Below are 26,284 nucleotides of genomic sequence, written 5' to 3' on the forward strand. Positions count from 1 at the left end.
CTCCATTGCCCCTCGAATATTCTTGAAGGTCCTCACGGTTGTAGCAGCCTACCTCCGCAGAAAGGGAATCATGATATTCCTATATTTGGACAACCACTTATTGAAAACACCAACACAACAAGCAGTGCTAGAAGCCACTGAAAGGACAGTAGCTGTCTTTACATGCTTAGGCCTACAAATAAATGCACAAAAATCAACACTAACACCAGCGGAAAACCTACAATTTATCTGTGCCTGCCTCAATTCTCCCAAGGCTACAGCCTCTCTACCATGACAATGGTTCGTGACTCTAACCAATCTCATCTCCACAACACTGAACTGTCCTCAGACAACTGCCAGGACTTGCCTTCAATTATTGGGCCACATGGCTGCAACAATGTTCATCATCAAGCATGCAAGGCTACACATGCGGTGTCTACAAGCATGGCTCTGGACAACCTACGCCCCAGGAAAGCACAGTGTAAACAAATGCCTCACAATACCAAACAAAATAAAAGAATCACTACACTGGTGGATATGACCAGACACTGTCTGTGTTCAGTCCCTTTTGTACAGAATTCCCCAATAGTGACCATCACGACAGATGTCACTACTAGGTTGAGGAGCACATCTGACCACTCATTCCCTCCAGGGCCCTTGGTCCCCGACAGAATCCTTCGTACACATACATCTACTAGAACTATTCACCATTCACAACATGTGTTCCCACTTCTTATTCATGGTCAAGAATAAGATCATACAAGTCCTCACAGACAATGTTGCATGCATGTTCTATATAAACAGGTGAGCGGGGGGCCTGCTCACACTCCCTGTGCACAGAAGCCATGTGGCTCTGGAACTGGTGCATCAGTCACAGCATCGACATCACAGCATCGTACCTACTGGGATCCCAAGACACCACAGCAGATGCATTAAGCAGGAACTTTTCTCAGGACCACAAGTGTGAACTAGACATGCGAGTGCTACACAACGTATTCAAGCACTGTGAGGGTTCCCAACTGTAGACCTCTTTGCAACGGCACACAATGCCAAATGCCCACAGTTTTGTTTCAGAGCAGGGCTGGGTCCTTGCTCCTTGGGTGACATCTTTCTTATCAAATGGAACGCGCCTCTCCTATACGCCTTCCCTCTCACCCCCATCCTGGCACGGGTGATTCACAAGATCAGATTGGATAAGTCCAAAGTCATCCTGATAGCCCCCACGTGGCCTCGACAAACGTCGTTTCCTTACCTTCTCAGAATGGCAGTGTGCCGCCCACATACCCTTCCTCTTCTGCCTCATCTCCTCTCTCAGGACACAGGCCAAATTCTTCACCCAGGCTTAGAAAGACTCCATCTCAAGGTGTGGTTACTGCACGGGTCTGAGGACCTGAAAATAACCTGCTCAGAGGAAGTACAGAATATTTTATTAAATAGCTGCAGAACAGCCACTCATCACACACATCTACACAAATGGAGACAATTTGATAACTGGTGCCAAAGAAACAGCGATCTCTTCCTCCTTACCTCTGAAACTAGAATACATGCTGGGACTTAATAAATCTGGCCTCTCCATGAGCTCAATCAGGATGCACCTCTCAGCTGTCACAGCATTCCACCACAATGTGGATGACTTATCCATTTTCACGCACCCAATCACCAAGTGTTTTCTCAAAGGCCTCACCAACATTTACCCTGGAGTACGAACCCCTACTCCATCATGGGATCTTAACTTAGTCCTCAGAGGCATCACCAGACCCCCGTTTGAACTATTAGCAACATGCTCCCTCCTCCACCTTTCAATGAAGGTGGGATTTCTCGTCGCTATTGCATCTGCCAGATGGGTGGGAGAACTAGAGGCCTTCGTGCAGGGCCGGCTCCAGGGTTTTGGCCACCCTAAGCAGCCCAAAAAAAAAAAAAAAAAAGCCGCGATCGCGATCTGCAGCAGCAATTCGGCGGGAGGTCCTTCGCTCCTAGCGGGAGTGAGGGACCGTCCGCCGAATTGCCGCCGAATAGCTGGACGTGCCGCCCCTCTCTGGAGCGGCCGCCCCAAGCACCTGCTTGCCAGGCTGGTGCCTGGAGCCGGTCCTGCCCTCATGGCACACCCGCTATACACAATATTCTTCAAAGATAAAGTTACCCTAAGACTGAATCCTAAGTTCTTACCTAAGGTGGTCTCATCATTCCATCTCATCCAACCCATTCACCTCCCTACATTGTACCCGAGACCCAATGGGGATAGACAGGAGTCAACACGCTGGACATCCGCAGAGCACTAGCCTTTCACATAGACAGAACAAAGACATTCCACAAGTCTCCAAAATTATGCATGCCAATCACTGAACGATCGAAAGGAGACACCATGTCTAACCAGACACTGTCCAGATGGATTTCTGAATATATCATATTGTGCTACCTCCACTACGATTTTCAACCTCCAACAGGGATTCACACCCATTCCACCAGAGCTTTATCAGCTTTGATAGCATTTCTTAACAATGTCCCCATTACAGACCTCTGTAAAGCAGCAACTTGGGCCTCAGCCCATACATTTATTTACACAACCCTATGCATTAGAACATCATGCAACATCTGATGTAATATTTGGACCTACTGTATTTATCATCTGCCACGACCTCAACTCCAAAGCCCCTTCCTTCCACTGAAGAACACTGCTCCTAAGTCACCTAAAGTGGAGCACCCACAGGGACACTCCTCGAAGAAGAAAAGGTTACTCACCCTGTGCAGTAACTGAGATGATTCAAGATGATTGTCCTTCTGGGTGCTCCACTACCCCCCCCCCCATCCCTCTACGTCAGAGGTTCACACTGAATACTCTGCAGTAGAGAAGGAACTGAGAGGAGAACATAAGAACGGCCGTACCGGGTCAGACCAAAGGTCCATCTAGCCCAGTATCCTGTCTACTGACAGTGGCCAATGCCTGGTGCCCCAGAGGGAGTGGACCAACAGGCAATGATCAAGTGATCTCTCTCCTGCCATCCATCTCCATCCTCTGACAAACAGAGGCTAGGGACACCATTCCTTACCCCTCCTGGCTAATAGCCATTAATGGACTTCACCACCATGAATTTATCCAGTTCTCTTTTAAACGCTGTTATAGTCCTAGCCTTCACAACCTCTTCAGGTAAGGAGTTCCACAAGTTGACTGTGCGCTGCGTGAAGAAGAACTTCCTTGTATTTGTTTTAAACCTGCTGCCTATTAATTTCATTTGGTGACCCCTAGTTCTTGTATTATGGGAATAAGTAAATAACTTTTCCTTATCCACTTTCTCCACATCACTCATGATTTTATATACCTCTATCATATCCCCCCTTAGCCTGCTCTTTTCCAAGCTGAAGAGTACTAGCCTCTTTAATCTCTCCTCATATGGGACCCGTTCCAAACCCCTAATCATTTTAGTTGCCCTTTTCTGAACCTTTTCTAGTGCCAGTATATCTTTTTTTAGATGAGGAGACCACATCTGTACGCAGTATTCGAGATGTGGGAGTACCATCGATTTATATAAGGGCAATAATATATTCTCAGTCTTGTTCTCTATCCCCTTTTTAATGATCCCTAACATCCTGTTTGCTTTTTTTGACTGCCTCTGCACACTGCGCGGACATCTTCAGAGAACTATCCACGATGACTCCAAGATCTTTTTCCTGACTTGTTGTAACTAAATTAGCCCCCATCATATTGTATGTATAGTTTGGGGTTATTTTTTCCAATGTGCATTACTTTACATTTATCCACATTAAATTTCATTTGCCATTTTGTTGCCCAATCACTTAGTTTTGTGAGATCTTTTTGAAGTTCATCACAGTCTGCTTTGGTCTAAACTATCTTGAGCAGTTTATCTGCAAACTTTGCCACCTCACTGTTTACCCCTTTCTCCAGATCATTTATAAATAAGTTGAATAGGATTGGTCCGAGGACTGACCCTTGGGGAACACCACTAGTTACCCCTCTCCATTCTGAGAATTTACCATTAATTCCTACCCTTTGTTCCCGGTCTTTTAACCAGTTCTCAATCTATGAAAGGACCTTCCCTTTTATCCCTTGACAACTTAATTTACATAAGAGCCTTTGGTGAGGGACCTTGTCAAAGGCTTTCTGGAAAGGTTGGTAGCACAGTGCCAGATAACTGCCTAAGGCGGCGTGAGACGGGGACTGCACATGTGCAACCGAGCCAGGTACTGCTACCACAAATCTCTGATTACAAGCACCAAGGCACACGAACACCTAAAGTGCAGCACCCACAGGGACAACCATCTCGAAGAACCTCAATTACTGCACAGAGTGAGTAACCTTCTCTTCATGATACGACAAAAGGGCATTTTGCACTAACTTGAGAATTCTGACTGCTGTCATTTTTGGATCAAAAAGTGATAAGAAATGTCTTGCCCGGCTAAATATAATTATTAATCGCAGCATTGATTTACCAGTCTGGTATGTTTTTATCTGCATCAGTCTTCCCTGCAGGAAGATATGCTACAACAGTCAGTGAGACATGTAGCGTAGCTATGGGACAGGCATGAAATAAGGTATTAGGTATGAATTCCATCCAGAAAAGAAATTTCAGTCAGTTCAGGTTTTTTCTTTATTATTAGAAGTTTATAATTTATTAAAAATGAGTAGGTTATTTGTCACCATGGTATCTGGGCATACTTTTCATACAGCCTTACAGTTTACCAAAGTATGCCAAAAGAAAAACTTCCTTAACTAATAGTGTTCTAATAGATTGTCCATACCAATCCGCATTCCTGATGTACTTCAGCACTTCACATTAAGCCTACACTAATTCAAGTATTTGCAAAAAAGTAGCTCTCAAGGATGATAAAAAGAAAGAAATGGCCGACGAGTCATAAGGTGAAAGATCTAAGCAAGTTGTCTCGTTACACTTGTGGCTGGAAAGAACTGAGGAAGTATTGGTTCTGTGCCTTCTCATGTAACCTCCTCTTGAGCAGCAGTAGTAATAGTATTTCTTTGTATTTCAGAGGCTGAGATCAGGGTCCTGTTATGCTAGCTACTATATATACATATAATCCCTGCCCCAAAGAGCTTACAACATGAGTAGACAAAACAGACAACGGGTAGGAAAGTAAGAGAGGCACAAAGAGGTGATATGACTTGCCCAAAGTCTCAGAGCTGGTGAGTGACAGAGCTGGGCATAGAATCCAGGTTTCCTAATTCCTGATTCAGTGTGGTCCAAGGCTAGATCTGTACAGTCCTCAATCATTAAAGCTTTTTAGAAGGTTCTGGACTTAATGTGGAGCATGCAGGCACATCCCAAGAGTAGAATCTATACTGAAGATTCTTGAAGAAAAACATTGGAATCTTCAGAATAAAGACTGAGGGGAAATCCTGGCCCTAGTGAAGTCAGTGCGAGTTTTGCCTCTGACTTCAATAGGGCAATGATTTTAATCCATATATTTTGCCACTGTCTGTAGCAAGCAGCTCAGCTTTTCTGAGTTGAGAGTTAACAGCTTGTAGATATTAAAAAGAATTGAACTCTTGCAAATTCAGGAAAGCTGAGTAAAGAGATGTCTTGTGTCCCACCCCAGATGTGAGCAGGTGGGTTCTGGGTGTATATTCAGCAGGATCAAATTCCAGAGGAAAAGAGAGGTCTCTGCAAAAACCTGCCCCTTGATTCTCTTAATATACCATGAGATGGTTGAGTTCAGGATCCTGACAAAAGCAAGAAAGGAGAGCAGCAGAATACAGACCCTGGACTTCAGAAAAGCAGACTTTGACTCCCTCAGGGAACTGATGGGCAGGATCCCCGGGAAGGCTAATATGAGGGGGAAAGGAGTCCAGGAGAACTGGCTGTATTTTAAAGAAGCCTTATTGAGGGCGCAGGAACAAACCATCCCGATGCGCAGAAAGAATAGCACATATGGCAGGCGACCAGCTTGGCTTAACAGAGAAATCTTTGGTGAGCTTAAACACAAAAAGGAAGCTTACAAGAAGTGGAAACTTGGACAGATGACTAGGGAGGAGTATAAAAATATTGCTTAGCATGCCGGGGTATAATCAGGAAGGCCAAAGCACAATTGGAGTTGCAGCTAGCAAGGGATGTGAAGGGTAACAAGAAGGGTTTCTACAGGTATGTTAGCAACAAGAAGGTGGTCAGGGAAAATATGGGACCCTTACTGAATGGGGGAGGCAACCTAGTGACAGATGATGTGGAAAAACTGAAGTACTCAATGGTTATTTTGCCTTGGTCTTCACAGACAAGGTCAGCTCCCAGACTGCTGCACTGGGCAGCACAGTATGGGGAGGACGTGAGCAGCCCTCAGTGGTGAAAGAACAGGTTAAGGACTATTTAGAAAAGCTGGACATACCCAAGTCCATGGGGACGGAAGCAATGCATCCGAGGGTGCTGAGGGAGTTGGCTGATGTGATTGCAGAGCCACTGGCCATTATCTTTGAAAACTCGCTGCGATTGGGTGAGGTCCCGGACGATTGGAAAAAGGCAAATATAGTGTCCATCTTTAAAAAAGGGAAGAAGGAGAATCTGGGGAACTATAGACCAGTCAGCCTCACCTCAGTCCCCGGAAAAGTCATGGAGCAGGTCCTCAAGGAATCCATTTTGAAGCATTTGGAGGAGTGGAAAGTGATCAGGAACAGTCAACATGGATTCACTAAGGGCAAGTCATGCCTAACCAACCTGTTTGCCTTCTATGATGAGATAACTGGGTCTGTGGATATGGGGAAAGTGGTGGATGTGATATACCATGACTTTAGCAAAGCTTTCGATACGGTCTCCCACTATGCTTTCCTGAAAGTTAAAGAAGTATGGATTGGATGAATGGACTATAAAGTGGATAGAAAGCTGGCTAGATCATCGGGCTCAACAGGTAGCGATCAATGGCTCAGTGTCTAGTTGGCAGCCGGTACTAAGCAGAGTGCCCCAGGGGTTGGTCCTGAGGCCGGTTTTGTTCAACATCTTCATTAATGATCTGGATGATGGGATGGATTGCACCCTCAGCAAGTTCGTGGATGACTCTGAGCTGGGGGGAGAGGTAGATACACTGGGGAGAGGGATAGAGTCCAAAGTGACCTAGACAAATTAGAGGATTGGGCCAAAAAAATCTGATGAGGTTCAACAAGGACAAGTGCAGAGTCCTGCACTTAGGAAGGTAGAATCCCGTGCACTGCTACAGGCTGGGGATCAACTGGCTAAGCAGAGTTCTGCAGAAAAGGTCCTCGGGATTACAGTGGACGAGAAGCTGGATATGAATCAACAGTGTGCCCTTGTTGCCAAGAAGGCTAATGGCATATTCGGCTGCATTAGTAGGAGCATTGCCAGGAGATCGAGGGAAGTGATTATTCCCCTCTATTCGGCACTGGTGAGGCAACATCTGGAATATTGCGTCCAGTTTTGGGCCCCCCACTACAGAAAGGATGTGGACAAATTGGAGAGAGTCCAGGGGAGGGCAGCGAAAATGATTAGGGGACTGGGGCACATGACTTCTGAGGAGAGGCTGTGGGAACTGGGCTTATTCAGTTTGCAGAAGAGAAGAGTGAGGGGGGATTTGATAGCAGCCTTCAACTACCTGAAGGGGGGTTCCAAAGAGGATGGAGCTAGGCATGGGGCGGGCAAACTTTTTTTGGCCTAAGGGCCACATCGGGTTTCCAAAATTGTGTGGAGGGCAGGTTAGGGGAGGCTGTGCCTCCCCAAACAGCGAGGCGTGGTCCGGCCCCCACCCCCTATCCGACCCCCCCGCTTCTCGCCCCCTGATGGCCTGCCCGGGACCCCTTCCCCATCCAACCACCCCTGCTCCCTGTCCCCTGACTGCCCCCTGCCGCCACATCCAACCCAGTCTCTCCTTCCTGACTACCCCCCCTGGGACCCCTACCCCCATTCAATCCCCCTGTTCCCTGCCCTCTGACTGCCCCACCCCCTATTCCTACTGCCTGGAGCACCGGTGGCTGGTGGCGCTACAGCCGTGCTGCCCAGAGCACCATGACAAGCAGCCGTGCCGCCCGGCTGGAGCCAGCCATGCCACCGCGCAGCACAGAGCACCAGGTCAGGCCCGGGCTCTGCAGCTACGCTGCCGCCCAGAGCATTGCGCCAGCAGTGCAGTGAGCTGAGGCTGCAAACTTGCTGAGAGTGCAGTCCACACCATCCTCCAGAGCATTAATGAAGATATTGAACAAAACCGGCCCCAGGACCGACCCTTGGGGCATTCCGCTTGAAACCGGCTGCCAACTAGACATGGAGCCATTGATCACTACCCGTTGAGCCCAACGATCTAGCCAGCTTTCTATCCACCTTATAGTCCATTCCTCCAGCCCATACTTCTTTAACTTGATGCCAAGAATACTGTGGGAGACCGTATCAAAAGCTTTGCTAAAGTCAAGGAATAACACATCCACTGTTTTCCCCTCATCCACAGACCCAGTTATCTCCTCATAGAAGGCAATTAGGTTAGTCAGGCATGACTTGCCCTTGGTGAATCCATGCTGACTGTTCCTGATCACTTTCCTCTCCTCTAAGTGCTTCAGAATTGATTCCTTGAGGACCTGCTCCATGATTTTTCCAGGGACTGAGGTGAGGCTGACCGGCCTGTAGTTCCCCGGATCTTCCTTCTTCCCTTTCTTAAAGATGGGCACTACATTAGCCTCTTTCCAGTCATCCGGGATCTTCCCCGATCGCCATGAGTTTTCAAAGATAATGGCCAATGGCTCTGCAATCACATCCGCCAACTCCTTTAGCACCCTCGGATGCAGCGCATCCGGCCCCATGGACTTGTGCTCGTCCAGTTTTTCTAAGTAGTCCCGAACCACTTCTTTCTCCACAGAGGGCTGGTCACCTTCTCCCCATACTGTGCTGACCTTGTTCGTGAAGACAGAGGCAAAAAAATCATTGAGTACATTAGCTTTTTCCACATCCTCGGTCACTAGGTTGCCTCCCTCATTCAGTAAGGGGCCCACACTTTCCTTGACTTTCTTCTTGTTGCTAACATACCTGAAGAAACCCTTCTTGTTACTCTTAACATCTCTTGCTAGCCGCAACTCCAAGTGTGATTTGGCCTTCCTGATTTCACTCCTGCAAGCCTGAGCAATATTTTTATACTCCTCCCTGGTCATTTGTCCAATCTTCCACTTCTTGTAAGCTTCTTTTTTGCTTTTAAGATCAGCAAGGATTTCACTGTTTAGCCAAGCTGGTCGCCTGCCATATTTACTATTCTTTCTACACATCGGGATGGTTTTTTCCTGCAACCTCAATAAGGATTCTTTAAAATACAGCCAGCTCTCCTGGACTCCTTTCCCCCTCATGTTATTCTCCCAGGGGATCCTGCCCATCTGTTCCCTGAGGGAGTCAAAGTCTGCTTTTCTGAAGTCCAGGGTCCGTATTCTGCTGCTCTCCTTTCTTCCTTGTGTCAGGATCCTGAACTCGACCATCTCATGGTCACTGCCTCCCAGGTTCCCATCCACTTTTGCTTCCCCTACTAATTCTTCCCAGTTTGTGAGCAGTAGGTCTAGAAGAGCTCTGCCCCTAGTTGGTTCCTCCAGCACTTGCACCAGGAAATTGTCCCCTACACTTTCCAAAAACTTCCTGGATTGTCTGTGCACCGCTGTATTGCTCTCCCAGCAGATATCAGGGTGATTAAAGTCTCCCATGAGAACCAGGGCCTGCGATCTAGTAACTTCTGCTAGTTGCCGGAAGAAAGCCTCATCCACCTCATCCCCCTGGTCTGGTGGTCTATAGCAGACTCCCACCACGACATCACCCTTGTTGCTCACACTTCTAAACTTTATCCAGAGAGACTCAGGTTTTTCTGCAGTTTCATACCGGAGCTCTGAGCAGTCATACTCCTCTCTTACATACAATGCAACTCCCCCACCTTTTCTGCCCTGCCTGTCCTTCCTGAACAGTTTATTTCCATCCATGACAGTACTCCAGTCATGTGAGTTATCCCACCAAGTCTCTGTTATTCCAATGACATCATAGTTCCTTGACTGTGCCAGGACTTCCAGTTCTCCCTGCTTGTTTCCCAGGCTTCTTGCATTTGTGTATAGGCACTTAAGATAACTCACTGATTGTCCCGCTTTCTCAGTCTGAGGCAGGAGTCCTCCCTTCTTGCACTCTCCTGCTCTTGCTTCCTCCCGGTATCCCATTTCCCCACTTACCTCAGGGCTTTGGTCTCCTTCCCCCGGTGAACCTAGTTTAAAGCCCTCCTCACTAGGTTAGCCAACCTGCTTGCGAAGATGCTCTTCCCTCTCTTCGTTAGGTGGAGCCCGTCTCTGCCTAGCACTCCTCCTTCTTGGAACACCATCCCATGGTCAAAGAATCCAAAGCCTTCTCTCCGACACCACCTGCATAGCCATTCGTTGACTTCCACAATTCGACGGTCTCTACCCAGGCCTTTTCCCTGCACAGGGAGGATGGACGAGAACACCACTTGCGCCTCAAACTCCTTTATCCTTCTTCCCAGAGCCACGTAGTCTGCAGTGATCCGCTCAAGGTCATTCTTGGCAGTATCATTGGTGCCCACGTGGAGAAGCAGGAAGGGATAGCGATCCGAGGGCTTGATGAGTCTCGGCAGTCTCTCCGTCACATTGTGAATCCTAGCTCCTGGCAAGCAGCAGACCTCTCGGTTTTCTCGGTCAGGGCGGCAGATAGATGACTCAGTCCCCCTGAGGAGGGAGTCCCCGACCACCACCACCCTCCTCCTTCTCTTGGGAGCGGTGGTCGTGGAACACCCATCCCTAGGACAGTGCATCTCATGCGTTCCATTCGGTGGAGTCTCCTTCTGCTCCCTTCCCTCAGATGTATCATCTACTCCACTCTCCGCATTGGTACCTGTGGAGAGAACATGAAAACGGTTGCTCACCTGTATCTCCATTGCTGGTACATGGACGCTCCTCTTTCTTCTTCTGGAGGTCACATGCTGCCAATTTTCTTCACCGTCCCTCAGTCCCCTCTGCGCAACCTGCTCCGATTCTTCAGAACATTGTGCCTGTAGAAGCATATCCTGACGTCTGTCCAGGAAATCTTCATTTTCTCTTATGCAACGCAGGGTCGATACTTGTTTCTCCAGACCTCGAACCTTCTCTTCCAATATGGAGACCAGCTTGCACTTTCTACAGACAAAGTCACTTCTGTCCTGTGGAAGAAAGACAAACATGGCACAATCTGTGCAGGTTACAACAACTCAGTTGGTCCTGCTTTGAGCAGGGGGTTGGACTAGATGATCTCCTGAGGTCTCTGAGGAATCTTCTCTGATTCTAAACTTTGAGACAGGTTAGCTGAACTGTTCCTTCTAAGCATAACGTGTATTGCAAGTCCCAGGGACAGTAGTGGTCTCTGAGGTACCTGGCATCTAAATAATTTAGGGTTTCTTAAATGGTAGCCAGCACTTTGAATTTCACCCTGACAATAGCCACGTATAAGAGGATCTGATCAGTTTAAAAGGCTTTTGGCATTACTATAGCTAATGCTTCTAAATGGCCTTTAAGTTTATACCCTAATAGACAAAATTACAATAGTTTAACATTGATTAAAAAAACAAACATATTTGAAGATTAGACTCGAGCAGCTTATTTTTAATCTCTCTCTCTATCCCTTTTCTCTCCCTGCCCAAACAAAATATCTTCATGCAGCCCCTACACATTAATAGAGCTAGTTTTAGATGCAGAAATCATGTTATTGGTCACACCCACGTTGTTCGTTCCTCAAGATACTGTATGAACTTCCATAAATATGTGCATGTGCCACACACTCCCCCAACACTGTGCTGATACGTACAAGCCATTACCCTTGCTATGAACTGAACCTTAAGCCTAGCTGAGTGAAATGTGTGTCTGTAAAGGCAGCCTCTTTACCTGCAAATTAACTTTCTCATCATTCCAGTGGATACCACAAAGATATTGTACACTTTTCTCTTAACAAATGCATTGCAAAAGGCAGGTAATATGCAGCAGTATGGTGATCTTTACTTACCATGGTGTATAACATGTTTTATAATGCTCTTTAGAGCAGCATCAGACGATAAATGTATGTGGGCCTAATATTTACCACTGAGATATTTGCTACATTAAGAAAAATCTATTAAAATACCCACTGCATTCTTGGAAGGATTTAGCAGTTGCTAGACTGCCAGTCAGCCAAGGGTATACAAGAGTTATTGTCATTTTGATTTTCAGATGAGTCATTTGGTATATTGCCCCCAAAGGCTCTTCATTATGATTCAGTGCACAGCATATAACATTGCTTTGGCTTTCTGGGCTTCATGGAATCCGAGTGGGGGTTGCAGTTGCTCAGCATTCTGAAGCAGCGGCTTTATGTTTAATTGACACCTTTGATGTAGCCCTAAGACAGCACCTGCACCTCCCACTGCTGCTCTGAAGACGTCAGCCTTACGCAGAAAAGGCTTCTGCTTATGAGTCCTGCATCTCATTCAGCTCACTCTGTGAGCAGCCCTAGCTATCCTTAACTAATCCCACCGCTTCCCATCTTTGCTACAGCTTGGCTTAGTACAGGGAAAGAATTTTTGTGCTTGCTATCATCAGGTTAAACACTAAGACTGTGTCCATGTTAGAACTCATAGAAGGTAAGTTAAATGCCTTATTGATACGTTAGTATGTAAATATTCATATAAGATTGAGAATTCAGGTGTCTAGTTGCTGATTTTTTTTTTCTGAAACTGACAAATATGATTGTTAATATGCCAGTTGTTTATTTAAAGAGTGTGTGCATATAATGCATTTCTTTCTATGCTTTAGTAAGCTTTTAAGAACATTATTGGCATCCTCTATGTGATACTCTTCAGGTATTAGGTATCTAATTTTACAGAGCATGTCATATAAAGGCTGAAAATGCTTCTAAAATTAAATACATTGAAATATTTTGAAGGAACTTTACTATTTAAGTAAGTGATGATTTGGTATAATGTATACCTGAGATTTTATGGCCAGTTCAGTTGAATGTCTGAAGTCCATCCGAGTTAGTTCTGGGATGATGTTTGGGTCAGATAGTAATGCAAAAATGTCTTCAAACAAGTGAGGGTTTAACAGCAAGCTACAGTGAATTGTTCTTGCAAGCAGTGCTGCTTTTTATTCCTAGTTCGTAGCACTGAGAGACATAATTAAATGGGATGAAAGGGATTAAATATAGGTAATATTTGTTAAGGCAACAAAGCATTATGGCTTTCCATGATATGCATGCATAGGCACTATACGGTTTAAGAAAATTTAATGAAATTCATCACCATTGACTTAAACAATCGTTTTAGATTGGCTGCTTATTTGTTTAAGCACTGTATAAATTGGCAGTGTGAGAGTCACAGTGCTAGAAAAGCAGTTCATTTCTGCACTACCTTATTTAACATTTACAAATCTGAAAAGGGTGAATGGGTACCTTTAAAAAAAAGTAGATAGAATTAAGACATGCTTATTAATTATTTTCCTCTGCTTTTACTCTGTAGGTACCATGAGCCAAACATTTATTTCTGTATTTATTTATTGTTCTTCTAGTTAATGGAACCCCTGGTAGCCAGCTTTCTACTCCCCGCTCTGGGAAGTCTCCAAGCCCATCTCCTACCAGCCCAGGAAGCCTGCGAAAACAGAGGGTAAGGAAACAAGGAACTGATTTTTAAGACTGGCTGAACAAGGATCTGGCATGGGTGCCACCAAAATTGCCTTTCCCAAAAGTGTTCATTACACCTAGCCAGAAGTATGGGGTGGAAGAGGTTGGCTACAATTCTTGTTGTGCCCGTGCAACACTCTTAAACATCTGGAATGCAACTGTTCTCCATCTAGCAGAATATTAAGTGTGCTGGGTAATGGCTTACCTTTAAGAAGAAAAAAAGAGGTCTTTGCTCTTGCTTTCAGAACACTTTTATGTCTTTGTTTTTTGCCAAGCATTTCACAACTGGAGGAAAAGTTAGACCTCCTAAAAGTTCCATATTTATTTATTGGCACCCCAGCTTTAATTCTAAGGTAAAATGAAGGAGTACTCTGCGGAATTTAGCTATATTATCATGACCATATACAATAATTTTTTGTTCGGACAGCCAAAGTGGCTCAGCATCAAGGCAAGAGCGGGATGTATTAGTGCTTTGGAGGCCCAGGATCATCAATAGATTTTCAATTCCTGTACCAAAAGCCTAGGTATATAGTGTACCTAACCATCATCATATTCCCTCTAGTATGATGGTGGTAGCTGTGTTATTGCTGTAGTATAACAGAACATTTTTGGTTCAACATAGCATTCTCGTGTATGGGAGTGGGCAGGTCAGTGCTGTGCACACTGATTTAATTAATTGGATTCGTCCAAAGAGAATGAAACGGATGTCTATTGATCTTCTCTTCTGACATTTTCTCAACTGTGGTCTGTGGGCCTCAGAGAAATCATCTTTGAGTCACTGCATCATGTCTCAGATTGGCTTGCAAATGCAGTTGGACTCAGGCTTTCTCATCCTCCTTCAATTTTAAATAAACTATGAGTTAGCTTCCTGTCTCTATGAAGTAGGGAGTTATAAGCAAACCTGACAGTTGTGACTCGAAGCCTCAGTTTAGTCAGGTTTTGGATTATTTGGAACACAGGTAGGTAAGAACGTGAGTTGCATTTGGTGTGAGTTGTTCCTGAAGCCCTCTCCTTGGCAGCAGTGTCATCTTGGTCCTTTTGATCTGACTCCCAAGGTTTATTGGATTAATTGTTAGTAGGTCTCTGTGGGTGGGGGAAATGTCATCTGAATTTGCTGGATTTCACAGTGATGATACAGGTCTCTATCGAGGTGGATGGCATCATCAGCAGAAAGGATTCTCTCATTGGCTCTGAGGCCACCTCTTTTCCTGATACATCTCAGTCTTCTCCCTCCCCATCACTGATGCTGTTTTTGCATCAGGAAGGGCAGAAGACCTTTTCTCCTATTAATGATGTTCATTGGGGGAGGGTTGAAAGGAAGCCATGTGGTCAGCACCTTTCCATGCCAAGTGCATCACCTCTACCTGTTTTTGATTTCCAAATGTGGAGCGTAAGGCACATGGATTCTTCCTATCCAGTACCTCTTCTTGGGAAGAAGATGTTGCAATTACACAGGGTTTTAAACATTGCGTGGTGGTGGTATGATCAAAATGTTCAGCAAATTGGAAATTTTCTTTTGAAATTCAAGATAAACTAAAGGAGCAATAACTCTTCTGTAAAAGGGTCAGGTTCTGCCCTCAATAATTGCCAGCAGTCCCACTGATTTCAGTGGGAGATGCATGCGTTCCTGTGGGCAAAATGTGGCCCAAAGCTTTGTCTGTAGGGGAAAAAAGAGAAAAAGGTATGTGAACGTGGGGTATACACAGGTGCATGCTATGTAAAGATTGCAAAACCCTGTATTATGTCTTTTTATAAAGAGACAAAATATGTGTATACATGTAGAAACATATATTACATTACATGCAAAAAAACTACATTAAAATGTTATTTAGATTGCAAAGTCAAACATTTTAAAGTTAGGGAATGCAAGAAGTACGGTGGCCTGTGCATCTAACTCAGTTCTGTTGTGTGTCCAAACTATGCATTTAGCGAGTCAAAAGTCCTGTGGCAAAAATACTACGTGATCACGTAATTAAAGATCATAATGCACAGGCACAAGGGACAAATTATGGATGCACAGGCAACCATAAGCTGGCATTTTATAACTTTGAGTGTTGTACTTTACATCCTAAAAAGTCTTTTTTAATGTTTTTTTTTAATGCAATTGCCTGGGATGGTTTTTTCCAAGGAAAAGTGAATGAACAAGTTATTTTATATCTGATTGTAACAAACTCCCCTTCATGCATCAATGGGGTTTGATCCATGAGCCTTCAGCACTGCAGCACAAGCTGCAACCATTTGAGCTTCAGGACTAACTACATTAGCCAGCAGCAGGAAAAGGTGGTTATCCCAGAGTGGGGAGATGGCTTCTGATACTATGTGCTGGGATCACAAGGTGGTTGAGGGGAGTGTGGTCTGACACTTACACACACACACACACACACACACACACACACACACACACACACTCCCTCTCCCTCTCCCTCTACGATGCTGGGAGGTGGAGTACTCCTGTCCCATGTGGTTCCCTTGTGGGGTGGACATGAGCTGCTTGGACCATGTCCTAGATCTCGGTGGTTTATGGGTGGATCCCAGCTAGATCCTCTCTTCTGCTTGGGAGACGGGAGAATTCCTGTCCCAGATGGTGCCCCCAGAGAGCCGATGAGACACTTACACTATATGCTCCATCTCCATCGGCAGGAGTTAGGGGAGTGCCTGACCTATGTCTTGTTGCCAGGGGATGAGATGCTGAGCCAATGTGATGTGCTGGATCTGGGAAGGGAGGGGGTTGTCAAAGAAATCCCAGCCTGGCGCTCTACCCGAACCTCCTTCCAGATACATATGCTCTGGTAGCTCTTTGGTGTTCCTGGTACATTGTCTGCTGCTATGGCAGTAGCCTGGGCGAGGCTGTTTAGAATGGTCAGTGATTTAGGCAGGCTTCTAGAATTGTCTTGCTGAAAGGAAATAGTCATTTATAACACTTTGGAATTTAATGGTAGAAAGAAACGTCACTTGTAGCTTGAAGAGTTTCTCCCCATTGAATATCAAAGGCCTGTTGCAAACTATAGGGGTATTCCTGCTTCTCAAAGAAAAGATCCTAAGAATCTTTTATAATTTAAAGTGTTAGGCAACCTAAGTATAGGGGTCGCTACCATCACCCCATATATTTGTGCATATACAGTAACTCCTCACTTAACGTTGTAGTTATGTTCCTGAAAAATGCAACTTTAAGCGACCTCCCCTCAGCCTCCTGAACACCACGTCCTCGCTCCTCCCCCCAGCCTCCTGAAAGCCGCAAACCAGCTGATTGCCATGGGTAGGAGGCAGGGGAGGGAGGGGGGAGGCTGGGCGCTGCGTCCTCGCTCCTCCCCTCAGCCTCCTGAATGCCGCAAGACAGCTGATTGCCGCGGGCAGGAGGCGGGGGGAACAGGGGAAAGGCATTGATCCGCAGGATACGCCAGTGGGTGGGAGGCGCTGGGGGTGGCGTGGCGTAGGGGAGCTGATGGGGGGCTGCCAGCCGTGGACAAAGCAGGCGGCCAAACGATGTTATAGCGGAGCATTGCACAACTTTAAACGTGCATGTTCTGTAATGGAGCACGGATGTAACATCGAAACAATGTTAAGCGAGAGGACGTTAAGTGGGGAGTTACTGTACTTTTAAAAGATGAAATCTTGGCCCTATTGAAGTCAATGAAAGCTTTGCCATTTACTTCAATAGGGCCAGTGTAACCCACACGCCTCCTAGGTGTGGTGTTCTGTCACATCTAGTGGCACCGAGACCCCTTAGGCCTGGGCTACACTAGCGGGGGGGTTCGAACTAAGATACGCAACTTCAGCTACGCGAATAGCGTAGCTGAAGTCGAAGTATCTTAGTTCAACTTACCTGGCCGTCCTCACGGCGGCGAGTCGACTGCCGCAGCTCCCCCGTCGACTCCGTTTACTCCTCCTGCTGAGGTGGAATACAGGCGTCGATTCGCGGATCTATTTATCGCGTCCAGACAAGACTCGATAAATCGATCCCCGATACATCGAACACTACCCGCCAATCCGGCGGGTAGTATAGACGTACCCTTAGAGAGATAAAATGAGTCTGCTCTAGAACCTTAGCTAAGAACTAGTTGGTTTTTAGCTCATGCGGTAGAGGCTCATGCGCTAAGCTCCAGAGGTCCCAGGTTCCATCCGGCCCGCTGACGACTGAGGTATGTTGGTGTTGCACCAGGATTTCACATTATTCATGAAAACCAACACTAGTAAAACCTTAGGGATACAGTTGTAAACACTCAGAAGTCAGGAAATGGAAAAGCAAGTTTCACCCTTACCTATTTGCATACATATGGCTCGATCCTGTCTTTCTGTAACTATGTAACATCCATTGAAATCAGTGAGAGTTGTGCATTAATAGCTCAGGGTAAGATTGGGCCTACTTCATAGGGGAATGACATTGGACAGTGTAGCTAGCAATCCAGAACAATTCTATAGGTGAGACATAGACAATTTAATATTAATAAGAGATCCTTAATTTTGCATTTCCTGACTGTCTCAAATTGAAATCTTAATGTTACAGTAATGTAATTTGTCATAATTAAATTTCACCAATTTTGAAAATAGAAAATGAGATTAATATTTTAATATTTCTATTGTGTACTTCCACAGCTGCATAGTTGAAAATCCATGCAATTTAGGAATGCCACAATGCGGGCAGGGACCGTCTCTGTGTTCTGTGTTTGCACAACACCTGGCATAATGGGGTCCTTGTCCAGGACTAGGGTTCCTAGGTACTACAGTAACACAAATAAATAAATAATAAATAGCAGAAAAATCACATATTCTTTAATTACTTTGGATATTATTTACGTTTGTTGTTACATAGTGTTGTAAACAATACTATTACTTTAATCTTAGCAGAGGTTTTGTACCATGCATGTACCAACCTAATTTTTCAGTTCCTTTAATTATTTTAATTATAGTTTTGCTGCTTATCCTGAGACTAGTCCCCAGTGAGACTAATCAAGCTGAAAAGTTTAAAAATATAAAGTTCAGGAATTTTTTGTGGTATTGTGCAAAGAGGTCTTTATACAGCAGAAGTGTGGGATTTTTTTGATCATAACATAACAAAAATTGGTGGATAAATTTTCCAGAACATTCATCTTTTGACTAAGTTGATGCACAGAAAATTTTATTTCAGCACTAGCTATCAAATAACAAATGCTAGTGGGTCAGCAAATACACTGGGATTCCCAAAATTTCAAAAGTTGGATTTAGGTGTGCCTTCTGAGTGAGCTGTGAATGAAATAAAATGCATGGAACAAAACAAACTTTATTTTTGGTGGCTATTCCTTACGTTCAAAGGAGTCCTGGTGAAAATGACCCTAAAAATCTGTTTGATTAGAAAGTTTGATTAGCTCTCCTATCATGGTGTTCACTCAGCACTCTCCTGGCAGCTCGGGGGATCCTCTCTTTCCAGGTCCAATGCCCCCTTCTGCTGCTCACTGCATGCCCTGCACCTCTCTATAACTCTCTGCAACTCAGGTGCTCTGTCTTCTTGGCTTCTTTCTCTCCTAGGTCACTATACTTCTCCCTTTCCAGGGTATCAAAGACTTTCCTTACAAACCGTTTCAGGCAGTCTTCTCATTCACTGTCCCGATGGTGCTACTTCCCCAGTGACTGGTAGGGGAATCTGGGCTCACCATCCATTCCAGGTTCCAGGTCAGGGACCCTCTAATCAGCAGCATCGGTCTGCACTATCCTAAACCTTGGTGCCTTTTTCCTAAGCCTCTTCTACACCTACTGTCTCCCGCTTTCTCTGAGTATGCTAGCCCAAACTCCCTCCTCCTAGGGAGTTAATGCAGACTAAATTCCATAGCCTCACCCACACCTCCCTTCCCCCAGGGAGTGACTGCAGATTTCTTCCCTCTGCTATCAGCTCTCTGGATTTATAGAAGCCCCCTCTGCTCCTGCACAGGTGATCTTCCCCTAATTAGGGCTTACCTCTCAGCCGAAGTATCCCCCAGCTTGCAGCCTAATAAGTTAATTGATCCCTCTGGCCTACAGTAACCCTTTCAGAATGTTCCCCACACTCATACTCCATCACATCTCCTAACAAATGGGTGCATTTCTGTGCATTATGCTTCAGAAATACCAAAACATAACAATATGTACATATGGGAGAAGTTTGAATAATAAGCTAAATAGTTACATTAACAATTAGAAAGGACTGTTTACAGTTATGCCTCAGCCTATACTAAAAGACAGGGACACATTTAATGCATGATTTTCAGAATCTGGGGCCTGTTTTGCATGCTGTATGTATGCATGTGAATTAGTGATTTATGAGCACACTTGGCTGTTATGGATACAGGTATGTATAATTCTTGACTTGTGTGCATGCAAAGAAAACACAAATGTTCATGGGTTATGATCTTTTATTTTTTAAAACAAAACAAAAGAAACCCATACATCTTAAATATTCCTTTTTTTTTTAAGTCAAGATTTTTAGGATTTAAAAAAATAATAATGCTCTCCCGAGGAAGAAAATTTGAATACTATTACTGCTGAGTCCATCAATCTTCACCATTTTCATGTGAGGTTTTTGTGTACAATTGCAGGTTTCGGCAATGTCTGTCTTGTATTTGTTTTAATATTTGTAAACCCATGACATGTTTAAAAGAATCCTAGTGTGAGACTGAAGGTATCCACGCTGTTTTAATGAGTTGTGTTGTATGGGGGGATGGTAAGCCACTGGGGAACATAGAATTCATTTCCTCCCTCTCTGAACCAACACTTCTACTTATTTCACCTTGAAATGATGCTGCTCTACCATGCACCTTTCTGCTTGGTGAACTTTTTCTTGTATTGCATATCTTTGAGAAACATGTTGTCTTGTGTAGGTTGGATGAGGCTACCCATTATACTCCCACACCTCTGGCATTTGAGGATTATCTGATCAGTCAGAGGATGCTTAGAGTGGGTGTTGAAAAATAGACGTTGCGCCTCTCTCTCTCTCTCCCTGCCTCTTTCTCCCTCTCCCTGCTGATATGAGCTTGTTGCTTGGCTACCATCAGAAAGAGCCAGTGACTAGGGATTTTAACATGCTGTCTTTTTACCAAATAAAAAAAATGTGGAAAAAGCAGCACCACTGTCAGATAGTTCTATATATGCAACCACAGTATTGAGGGTTATCTGTCCTAGGATCAAATATTTCTGGACCCATGCTACATAGGTCCAGTGGCCTTTAGGTCTTGATGATCTTATAATACAAGGTAAGCATTTATGTTTCTGTTACTGTTTGAGAAGGAAACAAAAGGAAAATATTACTTGAACTCCATATTGCCAAGTCCCAAAGTGATATGAGATTCTGCAAAGCAATCAGATACTGTTTCATTACAGGGCATTTATTAGTTAAGGTTAAAAAAATGCCATTTAAAATATTTCCTATTGACAAAATCTAGATTTACTTATGTTTCTAGGGCTCTGATGATTTAAGACAGGTTACTTTAAATTAAACCAACAATTCTGATCTACAATAGCAAAGAGATTATAGGACAGTTGCAGTGTAACAAATTGAACACAATAAACAAATCTATACTGCCCTTCATCTTACAGGACCTGTATCGCCCACTCTCTTCGGATGATTTGGATTCAGTAGGAGACTCAGTGTAAAAGAGAAAATGGAACAGTATTTATGGTTTGTGATTTGGTGAAGGTTTAACATTTCTTATGAGATTAGCTGCTAATTTACAGTAACAGTGAATTGCACAAAAGAGTTTTGCATATTTAATATTAAAGTCATAAAGTCAAATATATACAAATTTATGGAGGCATTTGTGGTTTTACCACTTCTTTTTGATGCAAGCTTTAGGGTAAGGCATTGAGTGCTTGACTCGGAAATGAAAACTAAGCATTTGTGCACACATTATGGGATAATGATTGGGTTAGGTGAATCTAGTGAAGAACTCAATTATGGGCACAGAAGAGCACTCCTATTATCTTCTGAAACAGTGATCATATCTTCACAGTTTTTAATATAGTCCTCTTTATTTGCTATGGTATGGACATGAACATTTTTTGCTCTGTTAATAAATAGCTCAACTTGTGTGACAAAACACAATTGTGACATCAGACATTCTCCACCACCCTGCCCCTCCATAATATGAGCATTTACACTTATTCGATAACACGATTTCCAATGAGTTCTTAATCTAAAGAAAGAAAATTGAGAAACCATATATGGTTGCTAACTGAAAAGAAATGCTTTCAAAGAACTGTTAAAAGTATCTTCACTGTACTACAATTTGATCACTGTATGAAAAATGACATTTCACAGGCAGCATGAATATGATATTATACCATGTCAGAGCTGTTATATTAATCACTCTTGTATTGCATAGGAAAGTAAATATTAATAAGAAAAAATCTATTTAGTTGGAAAATACATACAGTATGCTGTCTGCCAGCAGGTCTAACATACACACAATGACACCTTTTTTTTGCAAACACATATTTTGCTTACAAAGTGAGTATTTTTCACTTGTGTTAAAGATAAGAAAATCTTTCTCAGACTCTGACATAAAGTATGTTTTGTATCTTTTCCAAACAGGCCAGTTGAAAAGTGAAAACCTTTAAAAATGGTGGTATTATGAATCAACCTCTTAAGGTCTGAATTTTTCTGAGTTCCTTTACTTTCTATATCATGGACATTTTGTACAACATTAATATGCAAAACTCCTTTAGTGTTAAAATAGATCTTGCATTATAACCAGCTGCTTAACACATACCTACTAATTTTGTTTGTTTTCTGCTGCTTTATTGTGAGACTATGAGCTAACTAATATAATTTACATAGTTATGGTCTTTCCAGTTATATGTTAAATCTTAATTTAATATTTATTCTTTATATTTAAGGCATAGTGTAGTGGTCATATATTTTTAGTAGTTCATTTACTTCTAGTATATCAAATACTTATGATTTAGGACTTAGGAATCTGGCAACAATGGTTGTGACACTCTTTTTAAACAAAAAATCTATGCAGGTGGTATTTTTGAGGTAATTGGTAACATCCCAATACATCATCTTTTAAAAAAAAAAAAAAAAAAAATCAGGAAAATTTGCTTAAATACCCAGAGGATTGTTAGCTACTATACAACTTTTAAATGTAATATTTTACATTTATGCTAATTTGTCCTTAATAAAATCATGCAACTGGAAAATGTTGACGTGGTACTATAGCTTGCAGTCTAGTACATTACCATTGTGTTTACAGAGAATATTGAAAACAAAAAATTGAAAGGGCAGCAGAACACAACACTTACCCTTCTATATATTCACTCTCTGGTTGTAGTATCATTTGGGGAGAAAGACACTGATCTGGCAGGCTTGTGAAGCAATTGGATTAATCCATTTTGAACACGTGATTCACCATACCTGCTTCAGAGTTCAGGTTCAAAATGATTTCCAACAGAAATTGAGAGGCCTCTGCCGAGATCAAAAGGTGCCCTGTTTTACCTAAAAGACTCAACAACTGTGAAGTTACTTGTGCTTGTGCCTGTTGTTGATATTTCTTTGTAAAAGGAATTACTTAGTCCAGTAGAGTCCATAATAGGTGACAGTGGGTTGGCATCAGTTGCCAAAAATGCAAAGAAAGCGATGGCAGAGAAACAAAATAGCTACTGGCTCTATGGGATTGGTTTTATCTGCAAAGAAAAGAAATTCCCAGAATTTTAACTTGCCTACCCTCTGTCTTATGGACTACTACTTGCTCAGAGCAGTCCATTAAGCATTATTCATTCTGCACAAACAGTAGATATTGCCAGTGAATCTGAATTCCATGGCTTTGTTAGCTGTGGAGGGGGAACATGGACTTTGGGACTAACAGTTGACAGATATAATTGCCAATTTTCCTTCCAGGCTGTTTCAAAGGGTATGCTAATCCCTAACATTTAATCATTTAAACATACGATTCTTTTTAAAGGGTTATTCAAGGGACACTGTATATCATTTACTTTAGGGATGGAAGTCCCTTAAAGTTTGAAAAAGCACGCTGCTTATAAACGTTAAGATTCCCTTTTATGTGGAGTGTAATTCCATTATACATGAGCAGAAATTAAATGTTTCTTTGGACCAAGACCATAAGGTTCCAATTTATTGGTGAACTGAAAGTGTTAACTTGGTATTGTAGCTTTGCTTGCAAATAGTACAACTTTTATTTTGTCATCTGGCTTTGTCACTGTTATTAAATAGCAGAATAGCTTTAGCATCTTCGTATTATTTGAACTTTGTATAGTTCCTCTCCTTATATTGCATGACATGTTCCTACCATAAGGAATTTACCATGTGGTTGAAAGTCGTGTATAGATTGTGAATGCTTTGCTTCCCCTTGAGCCTTGTGGTTAGTCATGAATATTTTCCTAATGCTTTCTACAACTTTTTTTTTTTTTAAAGCAACAAACAGTTCAAATGTGAAGCACAGTATATAAAAGGGCCAAATGGGTTTGAACCCATGGACAATTACATCATGTTTGTGGCTTCTTTAAATGAATGTATGAAAAAAATGTATTGGTCTTTTTGATATATTAAGGGCAGATGTTCACCTGGTGCAAATTTTCATCGCTTTATTAAAGTCAATGGATCTACGACAACTTACAATAGCTGAACATCTCCCCTGAGGAACTGTATACACTTTTAAAAGCTCTCATGTACACCTAATGATGGGTCTGGTTCAGCTCTCTTTTAAATTAGTGGCAAAAACATCACTAACTTCAGTGGATGCAGGATTGGGTCCTTATACACAGCTATGTATATGTATGGAGGTTGATCAATAATGGTAATGTTAAGAATGGTAATATTTTGACTTATTTGACCTTTTGCCCCATCATGAAGCATGCTGTCTTGCATTGTAATTAAATCATATTGTGTTGTAATATTATTAAAATTAAATCAGAAAGCTGTAGTTAACTAACAGCATCATAGTATGGAAAATTGCTTTGCAAAACCATAAAACAATTCAGGAAGAGTACATTTTATTTCTTCGTTTTTAGCCCTTTGCACCTTTTTTGTTATGGTATATGTGGCTGTAAAAATGTATACAGTTATATGGGGGTATTTATATAAATATGCATATGTCGTGTATACATTTATGCATATAGATTATAAGAAAGGATATGTAATGTTCTACAGCCTTAAAGAGTGTATGGCTTGAGATTATTGGTGTGCTTAAAACATTGAAATAAATAAATTGCTTGTTTTTATAATTTTACAACTTTATAATTTACACTACAATGTGAACTTTATACAGCAAAGTATGTTGTTACAGAAGATGTCATCCAACTCTAAATGTTAAAATTGATAGTTCCAAAAAAAAAAAAATCTTTAAATGGTACCCAAATTTACTATTTCATCCAAAAAAAAAAAAAAAAAAGTAAGAGTAAAAACAGAAAAACACGGAGGCTAAATTTACCTCTTCACTTGTTGAAAACAAATATTAATGTTTACTGCACTTTTCTTTAGTATACAATTATTATGCAAGCAAATACATCAATTGTAAATAATCTAACATTGGGTTTTTTTGCTTGCCAATGGCAAGAAGAGAGATTCTCACCAGAATGTTCAATAAAAATACAACCTTATGTCACAGTTAGAAATAGCTTTACATGTAGATACAGATATACAAATGGTTGTTTAAGACCATTCAAAATGTATTTGAGGCCTCACAGTAATAACAGCAGATCCCTGCACTCTGAACAGGGGATATTCATAACTATACTTTTTTAGTAATACTCGTTGAATGGCCTACTCTGCCTATTTACCCTCTGTATATGATTTGTTAGAGTTGCTGAGTGACCATAGCTCCCATTTTAAATCATTGTGTGTGGTGGGTGGGGAGGGTGTGAGTGTGGGTGGGTGTATGTGTGTGCGGGTGTGTATACACACTTTTAGATAAAAGCTATATATATACACAGTGTGCACATACATATTTGTATGCATTTTAATGTCTGTATTTGTGCATCTTGATTATATTCATATTTCAATCACCTTCAGCAGTAAAGTATGAAAAAAAGTACTGTATTCATATACATACCCATTGTCTGATGTGTTGAAATGTAGAGGTAATTAGTTGTGGTTTTCCCTGTATACACTGTATTGAGTTTAAACTCTCTAGTGAAAGATGAACTAACACCATTTCTGCTAAGGCCTCTTCTTGTTAGTTGCACCATAGTATTGTAAATATTGACACATTAATCACAATATAAGTTTAAGATTTTTACAAAGAGCTCCATATGGCCTTTTTTCCAAGAAAAGTGCTTGGATATTTTCTTCTCAAATATTGCATTTTTGTATTAATGTGTTTCAGGAAACCAAAAAAACTATTGATTTATCAGCAAAACTCGTGAAACTTACAAAAATAAGTGCTGATTATTTGAAATAAAACAATCAGCTAAAGAAAATCACTTCCATTTTCTGCCATTGTTACATCATACTGTGTTGTACTTGTGTTTCATATTTGGCCATGTCATACTGGTTGCAGTTTGTTGTATTGCTAGACTTAACATTATCATAAAATATTGTAAGTCATGTAATAAATAAATGGAAAAAAACCCATATACGATGTTCAGTGAGTTTATTTTGAAAATGTGAAAAGCAGGCTTCAAAATAATTCTCATAGTTATTATAGTATATACATATTGGATGAGCATTGTTCATCTAATAGTCCAATTAATGTAAGCATGTGGGATTCATAGATCCTAATAGGTTGCTCTAACTAGTGGAT

The 26,284-nt window shown here is 42.4% G+C and overlaps 1 protein-coding gene across 7 annotated transcripts in view; it reads left to right on the forward strand.

Moving 5' to 3' along the window:
• The window catches only part of DCLK1 (doublecortin like kinase 1), a 363,242-nt gene that overhangs the window by 275,162 nt on the left and 61,796 nt on the right, over positions 1 to 26,284 (forward strand). For 3 of the 7 annotated variants that reach the window (XM_065408392.1, XM_065408400.1, XM_065408416.1), the window contains 2 exons: positions 13,469 to 13,563; positions 21,123 to 21,179. In XM_065408392.1, the coding sequence (XP_065264464.1) occupies positions 13,469 to 13,563; positions 21,123 to 21,179 (152 nt within the window). Of the gene's footprint in view, positions 1 to 13,468; positions 13,564 to 15,860; positions 15,864 to 21,122; positions 21,180 to 26,284 lie in introns of those variants that run through there. The other 4 variants (XM_065408383.1, XM_065408408.1, XM_065408366.1 and 1 more) reach the window with 2 other exon arrangements.

Source organism: Emys orbicularis, chromosome 1, assembly GCF_028017835.1.
Source record: "Emys orbicularis isolate rEmyOrb1 chromosome 1, rEmyOrb1.hap1, whole genome shotgun sequence".
In the NCBI taxonomy this organism is placed as follows: domain Eukaryota; kingdom Metazoa; phylum Chordata; order Testudines; family Emydidae; genus Emys; species Emys orbicularis.